The following is a 22,429-nucleotide window of genomic DNA, read 5'->3' on the forward strand; positions in this document are numbered from 1 at the left end:
CAACTAAGCCCTGCACAGCAACTCACTCACTCCCCCCTGGTGGGATGGGGGAGGCAATCTGAGGGGTAAAAGTAAGAAAACTCCTGGGTTGAGATAAAGACAGTTTAATAGATAAAGCAAAAGCCACACACACCAGCAAAGCAAAACAAGGAATTCATTCACCACTGTCCATGGGCAGGCAGGTGCTCAGCCATCTCCAGGACAGCCGGGCTCCATCACACGTAACGGTAACTTCAGAAAACAAACGCCATCACTCTGAATGTCCCCCCCTTCCTCCTCCTTCCCCCAGCAGCATGTGTGACCGTGGCACCATTTGGTCTGGGACATCCCTTGGGTCAGTTGGGGTCAGCTGTCCTGGCTGTGTCCCCTCCCAACTCCTTGTGCACCCCCAGCCTCCTCGCTGGCGGGTTGAGGAGCAGAAAAGGCCTTCATGCTGTGTGAGCACTGCTCAGCGATAATGGAACCATCCCTGTGTTATCAACACTGTTTTCAGCACAAATCCAAAACATAGCCCCATATGGGCTACTATGGAAAAAATTAACTCTATCCCAGCCCAAACCAGCAGAACTCTCCATGCATATCCTCACTGGTGTTAGACTGTTACAAAGTTGTAATGACAACTTCCTTCTGGACACAGATAGCACAGACTCAAATGAAAGCAAAAGAAGCCTTGGGCATTCTTACCTTCAAGTTTCTCCAAGAAAGCCCCCAACACAAAAAGAGCACAAGCAACCTTCCCCCTTCTACAGTACCACAGCGACACTCATATTGCATTTGCTAGAGCACCGACCATAGGGAGGGCTCATGTACCTCAATACACGATATGCAGGGGAGGAAGATGAGGGAGAGGAGGCAGGGGAAAGAGAGGAGCACCAGTCCCTGTGCTGCCCCGTGCAGGCACAGCTGTTCCTCCCCACCTCCCGTCCCTCCGGTGTCACCACTTGGAGAACAGTGCCCAGGGCCACGCCAGCAAACAGCCGTCAGAGTGGCAACCTAAACTCCAGCTGGCACCTGTACATCGGAACCCTGAATCTATTCCAGAATTGCCAGTTCTGGGGTAGGCAGGCAAGACGAAGTTATTTTAATTCTGCACACTGAAAGATGCACTTTTATGAGGAATTTTTGAGAATATATGAATAGCTTTATTCAAATAAATAATGCCCGTATTTTTCAAGTTTAATATTAAAGCAAAGTTCCTGGGAATAGCTTAAATTCATAAATCCTATTCATGTCTTCATAATTATCTCTACACCTACTTTGATCTCTACACTTCTGGTAAAATGTTTCAGGAAATACACTACCTTTACTCCAAGACCTAAGTGTCAGTTGTCTGACATATGTCATTGCAAAATCATAGCAGCCTTATTCAAACACTCACTGGAAATATTCACAAAGGTCACAATAACATCATGAATATAAAAACAGCCACAAGATACTTGCTTAGATAAATTTATTAGTGCATAGGTTAGAGATTTACTCCCCTCCAATATTAACAGAACAAAGAAGTTCATGTGAAAAACAAGTTTTGCTTTGTTTTAAAACAAACTAATTGAGGCAGCTATATAACAAGTAAAAAGTATGGAGTGGCCTATTCAAATTTATGGTCTTGATGGGTAAATTATTGCATTATAAATAAAAAAAATACAACATGATGGGATTTTGGGAGTCATTTTAGGTAACCAGCTGTTAAGCAGCAGAACTTACTTTTTTCCCCACAATCTATTTTGTGTAGCTGTATAAATAATATTTACTGATAAAAATCTGGAAAACTATAGAATAAAAAGTACTCATTCTAGGTAAAATATATAAGGCAACCAATTTTTCCTTACTTTGCATGTAAACTTCCTCAAACATCAGTGAGTGTTCTGGACTTAAGAGGTAAACAAATTTGTTTAATAATGAAGCCAGGATTTTTCAAGCGACTTCTTTATGGCTAACTTGCAAAAAGACCAAAAATAGTATTTTTTCCTTTTTCAAACATGTTTGACATCTGAATAGCTCCAGCACATTCACAGTATATTTGGACAGCAAAGCAGGAATATTCATACATACAATATAAATTGTAAACTTTGCTGAATTTCATTAAGTCAGACTGAATTATAGTTTACTGAGTAACTTTGATCTCAAGACACTTCCAACAAAACGTAAGTTTAAGGATTCTAACCTTTTAGGACTGAGTTATTGCAGTTAACATAATAGTTGAATATTTGGAAACATTGACAAGTGTAGTTTAGACTGTTTAAAAAGGCACACATTATACTTTTCTCTAATCCTCTTACAGTGTAAATATATCTACATATCTACATGGATATACTTAAACAATAAGTCAAAAATTCAAATTACAAATACTTTACACACACAATATAAAAATAACCTGTAACATTAAATGCAGTTATTTGGTTACATTTGAAGTCTTTCAAGCTTTCAAGTCTTGCAAGCTAGCGTTACAACAGGTATGTATATACTAAAACACTTCATATACGTTATATAACACAAATCTCATAACAAATCAGTGTCTTAGTTTGTATTATGTTTCAGACTCTTCTGAGGGAGTTTATCCCTATGTGCTATATTCACACGTCAACATTAGGAAGCTTTTGAATTAGAAATCTTAACTTGGCTTTATAGAGAAAAAGGGTGATTTCTGTCATATCACATGAACAATAAGGCTAAACTGATCCATCAGTTTCATTTGCATAAGAATTATTTGTAAAATTATCGGCTCAAGTTCAAATTCAGTGTGCTTCATTACTGCATTCTTTTACCAGAAACGTTGCAGCTAACTTTTTATTATAAAGGCAAGGAAATATTTAAAGCAATTAACCTTAGTCACATTGAACAGAAAAAAAAAAACAACCTGGAAAGTATAAAAAAAGCTTTTTTTTTTCCTTCTCGAGTGTAATGCAATAGGCAGTTAAGTAAGTAGTCTTTTCAGGATAAAATATTTTAGCACTTGCTGGAGAAAAAAATTTTTAAGTATAAAGCTTAGATAGGTTAAGGTGACTAAATAATTAATACACTTAAAGACAAGGCTACATCTCAAAAATGTTCACGAGAGTGCTAACAAAAGCAGCACTGGTAAGGTACTAAATTTCGTGATTAGAATTATATTAGCAATAGGAAAGAAAGCCAAACAGTCAAAACTCAATAGTCTCTCAACTCCCCGTGTAAATTGTTTGTAACACTGAGATATGAAAAAAATCCTAAATCACTTTAGTTCAAAACAATTAAGAGCAAGTTTCAGTCTTACAAATGTATAGTTTATGATGAAAATCCATACATATCCTAATACATTCTGATCTTCATTTATGAGTAAACATTAAGAGTGATTTTGTTTTCGTTTTTAACCATTAGTGATAGGTCATCATCATGGAACATCATTCATTAAAAAAGGTTTGGTTTTACTGAAGATGTATGTCGGAGTTTCTGAACTCTTGGAACGTGCTTGCTATGATAGTGTTGTTGCTAGGATAATTCCAAGTATCAGAAGCAATACAGTTACACATATAATTATGAACATCAATTTCTGCAAAAAAGAGAGAAAAGTTGACATTTAAATACCCTGTCAGATACAGAACTGTTTAGATACATGCACAGCCACAGAAAATTAATAATACTGATACCTAATCTGACTGGATTTTCTTTCTAGAGAATACTTACTGCTACAATTTCCTATTGTTAGTCTTGCTTTTCTAACATACATGTAACCATAGTTACAAGATAGAGCTGTGTAACATTTCTGTATTTTGCTTCACAGAATAATTGTTTATACTCATACCCAACTTCTGTGAATAGCATTATATACAGAAACACATGCAGTTGTGAACATTTACTTATCAAGATCAAGCCTAAGTACAGTAACATTGCTTACTGCAACCCTCGGATAAATATTTCTAACCTGCTCAAACCTTTACAATTGCACACTTCGTGGAATCCAATAAAAATTACACTTAGTGAAATTAAAAAAATGTAGGTAATAGCTCAGAAGAGCTGCAATGAAAAAGAGATAGGTTCTATGTAAATGCAAAGTCTGACATTAGGTCAGATATTTCTGACTATAAGCGATGATACAGTAAATCCTGTTATCTGCCTATAAACCAAAGCTGAGAAGAAACTGTAACACTGACACTAAAAACTTTGATATTAAAAGAAGGTTAGTACAGAAAACTGAATTCTTGATTAGCTGTCTGAAATGACATCCTGCTCATAGTGCTTCATCTACAGTTTGAAGATACAACACGTAAAATTTGAGTTTCTATTAGACTCAGAAGAGTTAACTGCTAATTTTCTACTTAGCCTGGCTAGGTGTTCTTGACAGGAAATGGTAGATTAGTACAGCAAAAATCCAAAGACTGAAAGAAATCTCAAATTTATGTCCTAAAATTCCGCTGGAATCTTTGCAGACCTTTTACAAATACGTTGTTATTTCCCACTGTTTTATTTAGTCTAGTGTTAACAAACGGCTTTGAAGAAAGAATTTTTAGGATGTTCTGCAAGGCAGAACAGCCAACTTCATGGCTGCAGACATCTACTTTTATGAAAGATGTACTTAAAAGCATAGAAAACCCCATTTGATAAAGTTCCAAGTGTAACTAACATTCTGTATCTTAGAGCAGATTGTTTGCTGATGTGAACTTTCAATATAAAAAAAAATTCAAAGCACTGCAAGACAATAATTGGATTTTTTGGTCTCATTTCCTTCTGTGTTTACGAGTCTTATGTAGCAATTGCATTCTGTAGATTTAGCAGGTTACCACTAGAGGTCAGTTTTTAAAATCCACATGCATAGCACTTCTACAGTATGCAGAGAGAGAGAAGATCCACCAATGCATCTCAAGCCTACCCCCCAATACTAACGGTACAGATATTAAAGGTTAGTAGAACAATACAAGTTACCAGAGCAAAACAAGAGCAAAATTAGTTGATTAGTTACTTACTGCCACACTGGCAGGAAGTCATGCATGCTGAGGTTATCCAAGCATCACCGAATACCAACAGTCAAACCAATAATTAGACCAATTATGGCAATCAACATCAATGACACAATGATAATTATCCACATTTTCTGTCAAAAAACAAGGTATCATTATTTTAATATTAAGTGCATTAAGACTAGCATTTATTTTCAGTTTTTAAAATAGTAATCTTTTGGATCCACACATTTTTAAAGCCTGCAGTATTCTCAAATTGAGATAAATTTATCTGTATATTCTTGCACGCATAAGAATAAACATTTTTAAACAGTCTTTACAGGAAACTGGTGTGATTAATACCTATACAGCTATCGAAGATGAAAAAATGACCATTTACAAATACATGAAGTGGCCTCTTTTGACAGTTCTTAAATGATTTTTTAAAATGTAACAGGCATGATATCTATATGTAGGTATCTGTCTATCTATATAAAGACGTATTATTCCCTCAAATCCAACTTGCCATAAAAAGCCTCACAAAATAGCTTAGCATCTCCAAAGAGGAAATCATAATATCAGAGGAACACTTTATTCACTCCGTAATCATAAAGTTACAAAATATAAAAATAAAATAATAGTTTGATTTCAGAATACATTCTTTGGCTTTCTGATGGGAAGAAAGATATTGAAACACAAAACAAGTTTCCATGCCAATGGAAAATGCCTGAACATTACTTTGAACTCAATTCCTCCACAAAATTGAGTGTCATGGTTTAGCATCACACCCTTTCCAGAAGGAAGATCCCCCTAATCTAGTATTTTTACAAAAGTGGTTCTCTGTGAAAAGAATAATTACAGATGAAATTCTAAAAAAGTAAGCCTGATTCAGAAAAACAAATAATTTTATTTTCCTGCTAACATGGTGATTTTATGGCTATAAATCCAGCTAAGCTTACCAGTGAAAAAGATCCAAAAACCTTCAAGCTTATTTAGAGTCTGAATAATTATCATGGTAGTTGATAAGAATCACCGTTGCATTTATCTACTAGCATAATATATTAATTCTTCTTTTGGGATTTTTACACTCTTGTAAAGACAGCTTTTTAAGGGGAAAATTGTGAACATAGCCTTAGCTGTGCATGAACTGCTTATCCATTTTTGTGGTACAAGAAGTTTCTGTCCTCTACTGGTAGTATCAATTTTTAGTATGAATTACAACAAATTAATTCACACTGGAAGTGTTCTGATTTCTTACGGATTATGAGGTTTTGTTTGAAAAATCCTTTGGTAAATCTTCCTCTGTCATATACTAACTTATAATGTTTTCTAATCTAATTCAAATATCACAACTACGAACAAGTAAAATGCATGTATTATTTCTACATGGAATGCTTAAATGTAACAACAACAAAACAACTGAAGTGGAAGGTCGCTTCATGCTGTGCTACATTAATACACTGACCAGCACAATTACAGAAAGACAGCATACCCTTCGTGCTTTACTTTGATATTTAACTGCCTTTTTTGTCTCTTCTTTTGCATGTTCCACGTAATCTGATGCATTCATCACGTTCTTCTCTATGTTGTTGATCATTTCACCCTTAAAATGAAATTTTGAAAAAGAAATTTTATTATTGGAATCCATGGATCCTTGTTTAATGAACCAAAGAGAAGAAAGGCTATAGAACATCAATGATTATTTTAAACAAGTGAATAATGTGCATATTAGTGGCTGACATTTTTTCTGCTTTGATGTGTAAAGGAAAAAAAGGGAATGAGAAACAAGGGCTCAAAGTTCTAACCAAACAAGGAACATTCATGGGCAGGGCAGGCATATATCTCTCTTTTGCAGGAACAAATACTGAACACCTGAAAACATACCTTTGAACATGAGGTATGTTTTAACAGCCAAAACTAAAACGGACATACTAAAGAGATCAGAAATCTCTGACATGCCTGGAAGCAGGAAAGGCTATTGACTGTTTTGACACAAGGTTCAACAGTTATCTAAGAACACACACACATATAATAGCAACTTCAAAAATTCCTCAGAATTGAGGGTTTAGAATGTCAATACATAACAAATTCAAATTAATTATGATGAATGAAATTTGGTAATGAAATGAAGGATTGGTGGAAGATTACAGTAAATCTATTACCTGTGTTTCTGTCCATCAGAAGAAATAATCAGCAGCAGTAAACAGCAAAGCATTAAAGAATGATGCACAAGTAACTTTTGTTCATTTCTAGTTCAAAAGAAAACTGCTACCAGTTTGCCTTGGCTATATATTTAATATCAAAGCAACACAGGACTTCTAGAACAAAACCCAATAAAAGGAAAATAGTCCTTTTCAGGAAAATTTATCTCCTGAAAATTATTCTTTTCACTTTCCTGTATGTCAAAGAATTTTAAGAACAGAAGTTGACAATATTTTTGTTAGATAATTGGTAAAGACTACAAATAGAACAAATTTACATACATGTCAAGACAAAGCTTATGAATATAAGAGACAACTTGAATGACTTGTCAATCCCTTTACATTCATGTTTTAACAGCAATCATACCATTGTAGTATGTGCAAGTTGCATACGTCCTTGCTAACGCACATATTACTACAAAGTAGTCTTTTACCATGTCTGTAAAAATCCTAAATTCCTAAGATATTAGCCAACATTCCACAAGAGGATTGTTCTTAAACGTGCACAAAACGTTCAAGCATACTGCAATATAAGCATGCTGAAGAAAATACTAAGTATACAGACTGAAAAGGAGGTCTATGCTCAGTTATTCACAGCATATATTGAGTATATCTAGATTGCACATTTGCCTAAAACAAAAAACCTTCAGTGATTAACTTTCATATATTCTAATCACAGTCAAAAAACATGACGTCTGTATTATCTGAATGTAAGCAATTGTTTCTGCATATTTCAAAAAGAGGAAGACTGGCGAAAAAAATATCCCACTTACATAAATGTGTTTGAATTGGTTCATTTACCTGAGTCTCAACAAACATTGCCATGTCCATAAACATTTCATGTAGTTCCCGTATGCTCGATTCCAGTTTCATAATATCCTTGTGACGTGACTCAATTTCATTCAGAGCTTGCCTAGTTATTTGTGAGTCTGATATAATCTTTGGGAGAACAGAAAAAGATATGGACAAAAATAAGTATGTACTGACAAATTTCTAAATAGCAGATGCAGCAGAACAGAAGAGACACATAACTGGACCAGAAATACATACATCAGAAGTGAAAATTGAAGGATTACCACTCTCTAACATTTCTTCCAGTTCCTCGTCGGTGGTGGTCTTTCCAGCTAGGATAAAAACAACAGTACTTCACATAACATCACTTATTAATTATCAAACATAAAATCTTACCATACCAGAAGGATGACAATTCAGAGAAAATTCTTGTATTGAGCATTTTTCAGGATAAAACATTGTAGTGTTTAGCCATTAACAAGTGCCATTTTGCATATTAATAAAAACAGAAAATATCATGCAATAGGCAGAAAACAAATGTCGATCCAAAACTACAATGAATTCCTGGTTGGTGGGTTAGGGGTCTTTTTAATTTGTTTGGGGGGTTTCTTTGATCGAATTGAAGAGTGATCAGAAACATTTACAATGTACATACAAACCTTGTTAGGGCAAGTGTTCTTCAGAAGGAAGAACTTGAGATACAGAGTATTTAGATAACATTCCATATTTACCTATTCAATCATGTCACATTAGCACCTAATTTACCAACTTCACCACCACTGTGCGGGCAATAAAATCTTTACGTAAATTTGATTTTACCAAGACAGGATTAAATATATAGAGAAGATGATTACCCATAGCATACCCTCACTTCTGCTTCTCATAATACATCTAACAATTGATGTAGTTTATTATTGTGTGTTTAAGCAAACTGAATACACAAACATTCAAGTGATTTGTATTGTACAGTTTTAAAAATTACTTTACATGGGAAGAACAGGGATTTAATATGTAAGTTGAACATTTGTGATTAACATAGAATTCAGTCCTATCAAATGAAAGTTACAGGCTGAGTATTACTTTCTGATGTTAATACCCAAGAATCCTGCAAAACCTCCTGCTTTAAAATTTTTAGTGCTGAGGAAAAGCTGAGGGCTCTAACTGGATCATAACAACATTAACTTGTAAGAATCATGTCCTGAGTTTATTAGAGTCACTCCCCTCAAACACACAGCTAAAGAAAAATTTAATTTGCCCAGCAAACTTTACTGAAATGCTGAATTCAACCACTAGCATGAGAGGCTAATGACAATTTTGAGAAGCACAGCAAAAGCAAAGTCTTCTTACAATTTGCCAACTCTTCTGTTTGCATTTCCTATATCAGCAATGTATGTATTTGCTTTTACAGGAGATATTCAAAAAGACTAATTTTAGGTACAAGATGTTATGGACATGTTTTAGACACCTTCTGAGGTAGATGCTGTAGTTCAGAGTAGGGTCAGGTATCTTTCTGAATACTCCTCGTAATAATCAATGATGAAACAAGTCGAACGTGAGTCAACAAATGATTAGATACAATGGCAGCACTGATTTTATGTCAGCAGAATTTAACAAATATTCTTATTGACAAAAATAGCATAGCATAAGAAGCGATGCTGTCCTGTTTAGTACGTTTAATAACACCTGCTATCTTCAGAATGCAGCTTTTCTTAATTTTTCATTTAAAGTTGCAATATCGGAAATAAATGAAACAAAGGAAAAAGATAATTTCATTAACAATTTTCAACATAAAACAAATGATTGAGTTCTATTTTCTTTATAGCTGTTCTGAAGAGTAGTATCAGAGTTTATGCCCTATGATAAAAATGTTTATTTTCCCTCACATGCTTCAAGATGTATGATGTAATAAGAAACAAGGGAGGTACTCACAACACAATTCATCTTTTTAAAAAAGGGTGTTCGGGTCACTTACTTATCTCTAATTGTCTCTGTATCCGACCTTTGCTGCGTTCTCGAAAAAGAGTTTGGGTCTCGTTGTATTCCGTCATGACCTCCACAAACTTGTGAGCTAATACAGAGTGCTGTTTTTTGAGGATTTAAAAATGTGGAACAAAAACGTTTATTTTTTTTGATACAGCAAACACTACTGCACAACAACTGAAAGTGGTATTTACATTCCAACAAAACAGAACATGAAGTTCTGAAACTATTTCAGAAAAGTGAATCTCATTCTCTGATTTACTAGAACCCTTTTATTTTAAGTGATCATACCTGTGTTTTTCTTATCCTCAGGTCCACTGATGTCCGATTAGCATTTTCGCCCTGTTCAAAACTTTGTTCAATAGCTAAGAACGATACAAGAATATTACGAGTCAACATTCATTATAATTATTTAATAGTGTAGCTTAGTTACTTTGTAAATACTGCTAATTATTACTTTTTTCATGTACAAGCTCACCATTAACATGTTTAATATTTCAGGGGAAGGACAGGGGTAGCAGTGAGATATACATATAAATTTCCAATAATTTTGATAATTGGTACAGATCTTAAAACACAGTAACTACTTCAATCCTCTTAACAGTCATACTACTGTCTATTACTCTGGAAAAATTTCAAAAGGTATAACAGAATGGGCTGCTCTTACAGTTTAAACAATAAACCATACCCTAGTGTTTATGGAAGTATAAAAGCATATAGTAACTGTAATATAGTAACATTAAAACACTCAATATATTTCAAAACCTATGCTAACACATGCTCAGAGGGGAAGACCACAGCATAATTAGCGAGTCTGAATTTAAAATACAGTAAGTGCTCTAGAGAAATTCCCTATGTAGACATTTATGCAACAGACACTGTATTTTTGCAGTTAAAGTTAATCTTCTTCCAAAACATCATGGCCAAAACCCAGCATTTCAGTTGCAGAATACATTTCTACACAGAGGAATTATTTTGCATTGTAGTTTTCTAGGTTATTTCTGAAAGCAAGCAAGCTTTTTGTCGTTTTCCACAAACTAGGTTGTGCTGAGACCTGTATTTATCAGCAGTGAAGTTTGCCAAGGAGGAATAAATTAGAGGACGATAGTGTTACTGACATGGGCTGTAAATTAGTTGGCAGGGAGGTGCTGTTCTCCCTCTCTTTTTTTTTTTTCTTTCAAGAGCTGTACAATACAATTTATGCATACATGATGCAGCTTTTAAAGTTTAGAAGTTCAGCTGCAATGCATTGTTTGTAACACTTACCATCCTGAATCATTACAAGCAACAGTAGTTTTATTTCTCCTCACAACTTACCCTTTAACCTGGCTCGGATTTTATTAGCAATCTTCTTTATCTCCTCATTTAATTCTTCAAGTTCTTCCTTTGTTCCTTTAAAAAAAATTTTTTTTTAATGATTGATAATAGTAAGCCAGCAACCATCAACAACTCTACCTTGCAATCTCATAATTGTATTCAGTACAACCATGCAGGGAGGAAGTTTATTACACTCCTTTTAAGTATTCATATTTAATTACTACACATTTTAAGTATGATTTTTATAACAGCATACTAATTTCTGCTTCTTATGACAGGACCTTACATTGGGGAATGTTATTACCAAATCACCAACTAAACCAGGTAATAAAATATTCCACGTTTTTTCTTAATGTGATACTTTCACGGTAATATTAATTTGCTGGTCAAAATGGAAGTTCAACGAAGTCTATTAAGTGAAAATACAGATTAATCTCATTTTTTCTAGTTCTGTTTACCATGAACTCATTGATTTTACCCTTATTAACATAGCTATACCATGCACTAGCTATATTTTTTGAAGAATACAGAGTATTCATGAAGAAGCAAGCTAGATCTCTGTTACTGGGTTTAGTGAAGACACTAGATTCACAAGAGCATATGTTACTTACAAGCAATGTCACCTTCCTACAGAATTCAGATGTATTATTGAGCACAATTTTTAGCATAAACACAAGCTGATAAATTAGCTGAGACCACTGATTTTAAACATTCAGATGAACCTTAATAAACCTGAGATTCACTGACCCTATGCGATTAAGACAAAAAGCAGTGTGCAAAATCATTTGTAAGAACACAACCATATGCCCATCCATAAACAAAGAGAATAGAGGCAAAAAGAAAAACTAACATCTGAAGTTCAGTTTTCATCAACAAGATGATCAATGTTAAGCTAGCGTTACAACTTCCCACAAAAACATCTCAGCATCTTTTCTTCCCTTTAAACCCTGTCCACAAACCCAGGCATGCCTTGAATTAAGAAGTGTTAAGAACAAAGAAGGTTCCATGTTTCTGGGAAAGTTCCCTAAACCTTCAAGTTCTCTTTTCAGAAAGTACATCTTCACTTTCAGCTTTGAGGTTACAGCCTCTTAAAATAGAGCTCCAGCATGGAACTCTTACTACCGCTGAAGCAGCTGGCTGCAGTGTTAGTGTTAGAGAGGATCTTGCCCCTACTGAAGAATAAAGAGAAGATGATGGCTCTGCCGCATGAGCTTCAGTTGACAACTTCAACATTTTCACAAATTAAAAGAAATGCAAGTAGCCTCTAACTTTCTGAAGACACAATCAACTATACCATATTAAACTGAGCTTTGGTCTAACAAAGGTTTGGATGATGCAACAAATGTTCTGAAAATGTTTTTATTCAAATGAGACTTAAAAAGGTAAAATTAAGCTAATGTAAATATTCATTAAAAATGGAATTATTATATAAATTGTTTTGCATTTTGCATTCTGAACACCTGAAGGTCTATTCCTATCAATAGCTAACACAAACAAAATAATTTATTTCAGAATATCTAGCCACACATATCTGAAATCTAAAAAAAGTGATACTCACTTCCTTCAGGATTTGGTGCTGACAAGATAATGCTGTGCTGCTTCTTCACTTCTTCCACGTTTTGTGCTATTTTTGCTATATTATTTCTAAGTTCCTCAACCTAGAAGAGGAGAAATATGGCAACGAAAACATTAGAATAATTCAGGGCAAAAATTTAAGAAAAAAAAAAGTTAAAATCTTTGACAATAAAAATCTTAAAGTATTTCATTACAACATTTTTAAGTATCTGACAGAAATCCCAGCAGAAATGTTGACATTTAAACAGCTTGCACTTTTTTTTTTTTTTAAGAAAAAATGGTACTCTTAATAGCAAATATATTCTGTATGGCCAAAACCTAAGTGCTACTATTCTCAATAAAAAAGATTTTTAAATTCTATAAGCAAATTCCTTGTCAACAGAGAGTTAAATGCAGTAAAGACAGAAAAGACCCTGAAATAAACAAGCAAAAGTGTTACCAATATTTGATTTGGCATACCATTACAAAGCATATTGGGGGGTCTGTGTGTAGATGAATTGTTAAACCTAATTACAGAAATGAACAGGCACAGAGAGAAAACTGTAAGCCTTTAATGCACAGTGAAAACTATAACTTTACCTGTTGGAAAAAGTCATCCATAAAATGGTCTTTTTCAACAATAACCGTCTCCCCATCTTCATTTCCTTTACACTGTAAAAGACAACAAAACAGATGTATGAAATAAAACTCAGGATACTGTTCTGAAACAACTATGACTTCTTCCACATTTCTACTGCATACACATTTTTGTTAATAATCTGCAAAATAAAAAAGTAAGTTTTCTGAGGACTATAATCTAAAAATAAGCAGGAAGGTCAAAATAAGTCACCTGACTACCATGAAGTTGTGAATGCTAAGGCATGTACTCCTCTGTAAGCAACTTCAGGACTGAACCAATCTGTAAGTGATGTCAGTTTTCATCACCTGTCATAAAAATTATTAAAATACAATACGGCATATAAATGTTCTCTTACAGCATAAAGGTACTTCCACAGTGAGTCCCACAGGAACTGAAAATAATATTCAGTTTACTGAGACACTAAATCAAACCCTCTCAAAGAATTTACCAAGAGTGGTTCTGATGACTGTCTTGCAATGTAGTAAGCTAAACATCTAATGAAAGCTAGAACAAAAAGCTATCAACATCTGCTTACTAGTTTTGCCCTTGGGTGTTTTCAAGGCTGCCATTCCACTCCAATTTAGATGTAATTATGCTACACTAAACTATACATGCATTACATAATTGACAAACCCTTCGAAAAGCAGCCAAGGAGGCAGAAGCTCAAGTTGACAGGCTCTCACAAATCTCCAGGGCACACAGACCAATACACTCCCTGAGTCACACTTCCCTAACCCTTGTGCCAGTCCAGCAGAATATATGGATCTTGACAGTAACTGAGATTTAAATTTTATCAAAGGAAAAGAGAGAATTAACATGTGTCATATAAAGGCAAAGAGTTCCAGCTTCCATGTTCTCTAGTTCCCTCTGTACAGCACAGACTGTTTGAATGGCATTGAATCAAAATTAGAAAAAATATTATTCTACCATGGAGTCAATGGGTTATCTGTTAGAAAAAACAAACCTATGAGATGGGTATCATTAAGGGATTTTCATGGCCAAGACTCCTTTTTTCCTACAAACGCCTCTGCCTTTGATCTTCAAACACCCACTTTCTACTCTTAAATCCTGATCCTTTTACCCAATAAGCCCTTTGTTTATGGTTTTATTAAATTAGATCAGATGCATATTATTTGCATGACAGTTCTGCAGTTTAATCTGATGTTGAATACTGCTATTATCTAATAAAGAAGGTTATACTCAGTGAAGATCTATGCATCAAAATCTAAAAGTGCCTCAAATCTTCAAGAAGAGTTATTACTTTGTAACAGTTCCTTTCCTGCAGACTCAGGGAATGCATAAAGCCCTATGACAATATGTTTGTCAGAAATCATCTGGTTTTTATGCTCAGGGGAAACCATAATGCCCCAGCTAAAACACAGGAATTCAGATGTTATTGCTCTCCTGGACCACCCTCCAATCAGTCATAGTGCTGTGTGTCATAGTTTTTACAGTAACTCATTTGCCAGAGATGATTGCTAGAACTGAATATTAAAGAATATGTCCTTACGGATTGTAATCAATTAGCTGTCTTGCTTAATACAAATAAGTGAGGAAGTCTGTGCCCAAATGAAGTACCCAACTTTTACCTACCCCAGAGACTGCAGTACTACAAAGCTATCAGTTGTAAGTTAGTATTTAAGAATGGGCTACACTTTAAAGACATTTTATTTCATTATCTATGTAAAAGAACACTTTCTGATTCTATTTACTGAGCAAAGAATAATTTTTCTACTTGTTGATAACCACATCCTATATTTAGTTAATTGAACTAAAAATAATGAAAACAGAATCAGCTAAGAAATTCACCATGTCAGCTTTTAGTTTGGTCAGAAAATATTAGTAAAACATTGAAGATTCACCTGAGTGAATCTTAAACAAAGGAAAGATACAAAAACCTTACTGGGAAGTCCCTGTTTGTGGATGCTGGGCTGGAAGAAAGCAATCAGGGTTACCCACCCTGCAGTCAGTTTCGTGCTCATTCCACTTTCACATCTGGTTGCAATGACACCCTCCACAGATCAATTTGCTGTCTACAATGTTTTGAAGGATTTATGGACATCCTACTTTGAGCATCAGCACTTGAGACACCTGATGACTTGTCAACCTCTGCTCCCTACATTCTTAAACCATCACTTACCTAAAATACAGCTCATTTGCCAACTCTCTTCAACTTATGTGATGGACCTTCTTTTGACAAGCACACAATTCAACCAAGAACTCACTTTTATCATCAAGTTTAGCAGAAACATATTGTTTGTCCTAGACCTGACCTTCCCAGCATAAGCAGTATCACAAAAAAAGATAAAAAGTTTAATGTCAAGAACAATCTAATGAAGTCTATTTGCAGCTCATAGCTTGACCTTGGGACTGAAAGTCTGGGCCACAGAACTGCACAAACATTCACAGACTTATAAAATTTATCAAGTTCCCTCAGAAGTTGGTTTATATGACACATTCCAGATATTCAGACCATATCATTTCTCGGCTCCAAGCAGGAGCTATCCTGATGGTTTATGAAACTTCTGACATTTCCCATACCTTAGAGAATTAAAGAAATAAGGCTGGCTTGAGATATCTTACAAAATTAATTATTGACCTTTGAAACTGAAAACAGCTTTTGACCTAAACCCATGACTATTACTTGCCCCTGAAACTCCATTCAAGGTTAGTTATTTCTCAGTCCAGATCACGTGCATTCCTCTGGCAGGCTGCGAGGATAATAACTGACCCCCATTATCCCAATGAATCAACCCAGGGAGCAGGTTACAGAGTGTTACAGTTTCTCCTTACAGCATCAGTGTTTCCAGAAATTCTTTTATATCAGAGTAGCCAAGGAGGGCTTACAGAGGGCCAAGGAGATCGGCCAGGCAGCTTTGGCAGGTCAATCATTAACATGCATTTAGTAGCACTATTGTACAACCAGAAAAACATCATATGGTAACCATCTACAAAAAAAATTACTTTATGCTGTGATGACATGGAAAACACACAGCTCATCTTCAGAAAATTCCATGTTTGAACAAAGACTAATGCAAGAGGTTAATTCAGGGAAAAAAAACAGCTCAGTAATGTTTTCCTCTTTCTGCAAAGGTTCTTTTTGCATATTTTCCATATCACCCAGTTTTACCAACTTTAACTTTTGTGACTTTGTGGTTCTTCACTCATTCCTAAGCAGTTTTAGGGGCATCAAGTGAATGCCTAAGAAATAGTTTACAAAAAATCAATGCAGTTTTGTTCAAGTTACAGGTCCTTGTTTAAAAAAAAAAATCTACAATCAAATATAAACGTATTTTCAAAGGTGACGCCTATAACTTTTGTCTAAGATATCCTCAGTAACACTCAAGAGTAAAGAAATATAAAAAGCATGTACTTAAAATGTGTATAAAATGATTCACAGATAAAGCAAAAAAAATGGATTTTAGACAGCTCCGTACCCATTTGAGCATATAACAAGATGGTAATTTTTGAGCCGTACAAACAACGCACCCCAAACTTGAGACCTAAAACATCACGCTGAAGCAGAGGTGGTTTACATCTTACCTCTTTCTTAAATGATTTAGCAACAATAACAAAAAAGTCTGAGTTTTACTAATAGACCTTTAAAAGGACATCTGTTTTTAATATCTGACACTAGCTAAATGTGCTGAACTGCGTGTCTGAACACAGATCCTACAGCTCTTTTTAAGCCATTTTAAGATGGACTTGTATCTGTGAACAGCAAACCATTGAAGGCTGGGAGAATATTTTACACAATCATTGCTATGTACTTGCTCTGTTTTTCTTTTTCTTCCCTAAGCATCTACTGTCAACCACTGCTGAAAACAGCATACTGGATCAGAGAGAACCTTTATTCTGCTTTTAATCTTATTTGTGTAAGATTAAAATAACTACATAATTAAAATAGTAAAATAACGAAAACCAGTCTGGGATTTGACCAATTGTCCTTTAATGCAATTAATTGAACAATTCAAACAGCTGAAAGAAATTAATTTTGGTCTGCTTAGAATAATTTAGAAATGACATTAAAATAATCCCCTGAAAGTGGACAAATACAATATGGTTGCTGTCTTCTGAAAAAGCATGTATTTTACAAGACTTTTTCAAACTAGAAAATAAGAGGAAGCAACATTATCTAAAGGCTCTATATTCCGCATGTCTTCAACAATTTTTCTCCAGCAACTATTTTAGCAGTATTTAACTATCTAAATACAGTGTATTAACAAAAGTATCCAAAAGTTATGATAATTTTATGTTAACAGACCACAAACATTGACAAGTAATATTTACCCCTCTTCTTTATAAAAAAGATGAAGGGAAATCTAGGAAAAAGTTACAACTTTTAACGACAAAAGAGTTTGCTTGCTATCAAATAAAATCCAGGAACACACAAATGAGGACACAAACTTAATTAACATTTCTGCTAAAGGGAACTGTATTTAGTTAAAACGGGTCAGTGTAGACTAGCTAAAGCACTAGGATCTCTTAAACTACTTGTGTACCACATTGGGTCTTTGGGGGAAAACTGATGGATGGTAAGTTACATTGTGTAAGGTACTAAAGTAATACACAATGACATTCTTACATTAAAATAAAGAGGCAAGGCATAGTTATTCCTGAAGATGTTGCAGGTCCAGGCCTGTTTAAAAACCCCAGCATATATGATGTACTCTTCAATTAATGATTTAGCCAAATAAAATACAATGGAACTACACTAATCAAACTGAAACAGTTTGGAAAATAAGCAAATAAGTGTTAATACATTCTTTCTTCAGATTATGTATTCCTTTTCAAAGCAGTCTTATCTGTGTGTGATCAAGGATCACTGTTCAAAGTGTTTATACTAGGTGAAGGAAAATCACTTCACGAAACATGTTCCTCTGATATTTCAGATAAAGATGCAAGATGGAAGTTGCTACTTCCACAAGTTCCCTGTAGAAATCAGGTTTTACAAAAGCCATCTCCCTCAGGTATGCAACCTTTCAAAACTTCAGGTCAACACTTAAGTGATAAAATGTAGACTGGATCTTCAATAACATCCACCTTCATTTGATGATTAAGTATTTTCTTCTAGTTAGAAGAAAACTTCAATTTTGTCTCTAAGCTATTTGTTAATTCTACCAGCAGTGAAAATTATGTTGATGAACATATGAAGCACTTCAGCAATACTGACCATCGTGTTTAAAGTAGTAGCTTGCTGCCATAATGTTTCAGTTAAAGTAGTAGTATCTTGCTGCAGCACAGTAATGTTTTCAGATGTCAAATACTAAAACTGGCTTAAAATCCCCTATGTACAGTTGCTTTGAAACTTTTTAACAATATCCAACAGGGAGGTTAGGGTTTGGTTTGGTTTTTTTTTTATTGTTAAATAAAACATACAACAGACCACTGCTGCTTCCCCTCTGTCAGAATGAAATCTACATGTTTAGGATGGTAAGTTAAAAAGCAAATTCAGATCACCATTTGCTGCTTCCTCTTTCTGGGAAGCGTGCACCATCACTGGAAAGTGGCAAGTATTCCTACAACCTGGACATGTTAGGAATAGGGAAAGGGCAGAAGTATATCTGAAAGAAATTACAGATTTCTTTGGCATGACTCCAAAACATCTCTCCTGGTAAAGATACTGTAATCTAATCACGTGAAAACTTTTCAGATGCCAATTCATCCTTTTGGAGAGTAAGACAAAGAGACTGGTAATTCCATCACTTAAGAGATAGAGCTCCCAAAATGTGTTTTGTGATCCAGAAGATATGAACGAGCCCCAGACCTGCATGAAGCTCAACAATGGCCAACTTCTACATATATATGGCGTCTAGAAATATCACAGGAACTCCTGTGTGTTCTCCCATTTCTTTCCAGGAAAAAAAAAAAAAGGTCAAATATCCTTTTATTTTAATCAAGCTGTATCCTGTTGAAGACAGACATGATGGTACCTCCCTCCAACTCTCTCCTCTTTTTTAGGATACTGTTTCCAAAGCACAAATAAGGGAAAGGAAAAGAACGTATAAACACAACCAACTACCATTTTGTAAACACGCGGAAAATAAAATCTGCAGATCGCTTTATTGACGCATTACTGGTTAAACTGCTCCCAAGCAGCTAAATCTACCCCACGATACCACGGACAGTTCGAAAACAAAATTATTACCCAGTTTATCTGTCACTCAAAACGTTAACGTTTTTAAACACGCTAGAGTCAAAGAGGAAGGTGATCTACAGAACTCGGAGAAGCCTGAACTCTGCTGCCAGATCCCCGGGCTCGACGCACCGCCCGGGAGGAAGCCGCCCCCCTCCCCGTGAGAGGAGCTGGAAAGCAGCGGGCGGCAGCCGGGGACCTCCCTGCCCCCAGGGAGGCGGCGGCAGCGGCTCCGCGGATCCCGCGGCGGAGCACCAGCCTTCCCGCCGCTGCCCGTTACCTCAGGCGGCGACAGCGGCCCGCACGGCCCTCGCCCTCCCGCACTCCGCCGCCTTTGTCCCCTCCCGCCCCGCTCTCGGGGAGCCCCGCCGCTCCCGCCCCGAGCCCTCACTCTCACCTCTGCCAGGTCAGCCAGCCGGTCCTTCATCCCCGCAGCGACTCCCCGAGGCTTCCCCGGCCGCTCCTCGCCCGCCCGCCGCTGAGGGCTGCCCGCGCCCGGCCCGCTACCGCCGGGGCCGCCTCTGCCCCCTCCGTCCCTCTCCGGCGCGGCCGGGCACTGCGGATGGGCCGCGCCACCGCCCCGCGCTCCTTCCGCGCTGCGAGGGGCAGCGGCCACGCCCCCGCCCCCGCCCAATGTCACAGCGGCCCTGGACCGCGCGGCGCATGCGGGGGAAAAAGGGGCGGGGACGAGCGTGCGTCCTCGCGCCACAGCGGGAGCGAGCGGGCGGGCGCGGCAACCATCCCCTTGGGGAACCCGCCTCGCGCTGCTGACGTCACGGCGAGGTCCCGCTGCTCGGGCGGGAGCAGCTGCGCCGCGGCCCTGAGGTAATTCCTCAGCTGTGCCGGAGCTTCCCCGCTTCCCGGCGGCGGGGGAGGAGGAGGAGGCGAGACCACAGCAAAACAGGCAGCCGCGCTCAGGGTGGCGAAGCAGGATGCGAGAGCGGTCAGGAAGGTACGGCTGAGCAGAGCGTTGCCACACGAGTGTTTAAGAGGGGCGCCCCGAACGAGAGAAATACCCGGTGTGGGGGAACTGAGGGATCTGAACGGTACCGCAGGCACCTGTGAGGAAACGCCCGTCCCAAGGAAGCAGCGCGGCTGGACATACCCCTTCAGGAATTGTCATACACGCAGTTTTGGGAGACTGTCATGAGAGAAAAAGTTGTAAAAGTTGTGATTTATTTTTTAGTTGAATTTTATTTATTTCCTGGTACGTGATGTGGGCAGCCTGCAGTCGGACTTCATGTAATTCATGTTTAGTCCAAAAAGTGTAGAGCTTGCATCCGCTTTTTGCTGAGACTTCTGCTCATCGCAGACCCTTTGCCATTTCATAATAATTGAGCTATGGCTTGCAGTCTGCTAATCACCCACAAACAGCTGAGTGATCCATATCATGACTGGAAATTCAAAGCAAGCTGTACACTTCCATTCCATGGAGCAGAAGATGACCCACTGTCTGACTCTTCAACTAAAACATGTTGACACACATTGCCTGTTCTTGATATTTAGGGCTCTAGTAAAACATCAAAACTTTGCCAAAGTCCCAAATCTGTACAATAACAGGTATGTCTTAAAGGCCTGGGAGTTTCTAGGAAATAGAGCATATTATGGAAAGCAGAAAATGCTCCACTGTGTTCTTAGGCGTTTGCTAAAAAGTACTACTTCAGACTATAGTCAATTACATGTAATAATTAGTATCTCATTTCTATCATATATAGACTTTATCTTCTAGACTACATGTTGAACAACTGTAAATTCTAAAAATGTTACTTTTGGATACTGAGCATAATAATCCAATGCATAACTTCCCTTATGTATTTAAAGAATTTTATTCCAGTGCTGGATCGTGAATTTAAATATCCTGAATTAGCAGTGTAAGCTGCTTTAATGACAGTAAATGCTGCATTTTTGTTTTCTGAAAAAATTTAGTTCTACATCTGCCCTTCATCACTGATGTGGTAAAGGCTTATCTTCCAAGAGTGTAGTCCCCTAACAAAACCTAGTCAGACATGTTTTACTTGGTGAAAAAATGAATAAAGTTTGTCTCTTGAATACATATTTTGATTGAATTTTGCTACTGTGGGATCCATTTTACCTATCCATGCTGAAAGTGACTCATTTCCTTTTCAAACCTCTTAGTGTAATTTCCTGTGTCGCCTCGAACACGAGTGTGCAGACCTCCGCTCCTGCCCGAGTTCCCGAGACATTTCCGCAGTCGCTGCTTTAACTGGGAAGTACAATTGCGTTCCTTTTCGTTGCTTGCCTGCATATCTTCTTGTCTTTGTTTAGCGTTTACAAAATGATTTTGCGTCCTATTAATATAGGAGTTACATCCAACTATTCTGTTTAGCTCTGTGACTGTTTATCTCCAGTACTACCTTGTGTACCATTCCTCATACGCATCTTCAGACACGCAGTAAGGGCTGCCTCTTACTTTGTGCATTTATCTGCATCAGTAAGTTGCTAAGTTGGTTCACAGTTGACCTGAGTGAAGATATAGGAAATGTCAAGATATTTTAAAGATAATTATTCTGCTGATGACCGAGTGATGTCTTAGAGACTCTAATCTTTTAGATAGTGACCTATCACTGCTGATGAGTGCTTGGAAGTGCTTTGTTGCCTTTGCTGAATGCGCTTATCTAGAGCTGATGTGTGGATCCTCTGAACTGAACACTTACTTATACATGATGATGAAACAGATGATAAAAACCAGATTCCACGTAGTAATTTATCTTTGTAACAAATAAATATTTGCCAGGAGCTCAAATACCATGATAGGGAACTTTTAATTAGAAATCTATTTTATTAATTATTCCAAATTAAAGTATCAGATAGTATTATCAGCACTTGGAAATTGACTTTGTCATTTTGTTTGCAGGAAAAAATAGTAGTTTACTAATAA

The 22,429-nt window shown here is 36.8% G+C and overlaps 1 protein-coding gene across 3 annotated transcripts; it reads right to left on the minus strand.

The window, feature by feature from the left end:
* Positions 1-1,433: 1,433 nt before the first annotated feature.
* Positions 1,434-20,138, minus strand: STX2 (syntaxin 2). 3 transcript variants are annotated; one of them, XM_074843889.1, is made up of 11 exons: positions 19,928-20,138; positions 13,355-13,426; positions 12,759-12,858; positions 11,201-11,275; positions 10,175-10,248; positions 9,876-9,984; positions 8,162-8,235; positions 7,913-8,050; positions 6,403-6,513; positions 5,017-5,065; positions 1,434-3,526 (listed from the first exon to the last, which is right to left on the minus strand). In XM_074843889.1, the coding sequence occupies exons 1-11, from the start codon at positions 19,955-19,957 to the stop codon at positions 3,402-3,404; spliced, it is 957 nt and encodes a 318-aa protein (XP_074699990.1). In that variant the 5' UTR covers positions 19,958-20,138; the 3' UTR covers positions 1,434-3,401. The 3 variants fall into 3 exon arrangements, with proteins under 3 accessions (XP_074699990.1, XP_074699989.1, XP_074699988.1); XM_074843887.1 differs by having other exon boundaries at positions 3,381-3,526; positions 4,938-5,065; positions 19,928-20,137; XM_074843888.1 differs by lacking the exon at positions 5,017-5,065 and having other exon boundaries at positions 19,928-20,135.
* Between the last annotated feature and the right edge of the window lie 2,291 nt (positions 20,139-22,429).

This window comes from Strix aluco, chromosome 18, assembly GCF_031877795.1.
Source record: "Strix aluco isolate bStrAlu1 chromosome 18, bStrAlu1.hap1, whole genome shotgun sequence".
NCBI lineage: Eukaryota > Metazoa > Chordata > Aves > Strigiformes > Strigidae > Strix > Strix aluco.

Excerpts from the sequence above, each read along its gene's own strand:
- STX2 (XM_074843889.1), bottom strand. The coding sequence starts at position 19,957 with ATGAAGGACCGGCTGGCTGACCTGGCAGAG. Across the intron at positions 8,051-8,161 it reads CTTCAATTTTCACTTCTGAT|ATTATATCAGACTCACAAAT; the intron begins GTATGTATTTCT and ends GTTCTCCCAAAG. Across the intron at positions 6,514-7,912 it reads CAATGTTTGTTGAGACTCAG|GGTGAAATGATCAACAACAT; the intron begins GTAAATGAACCA and ends TTTCATTTTAAG.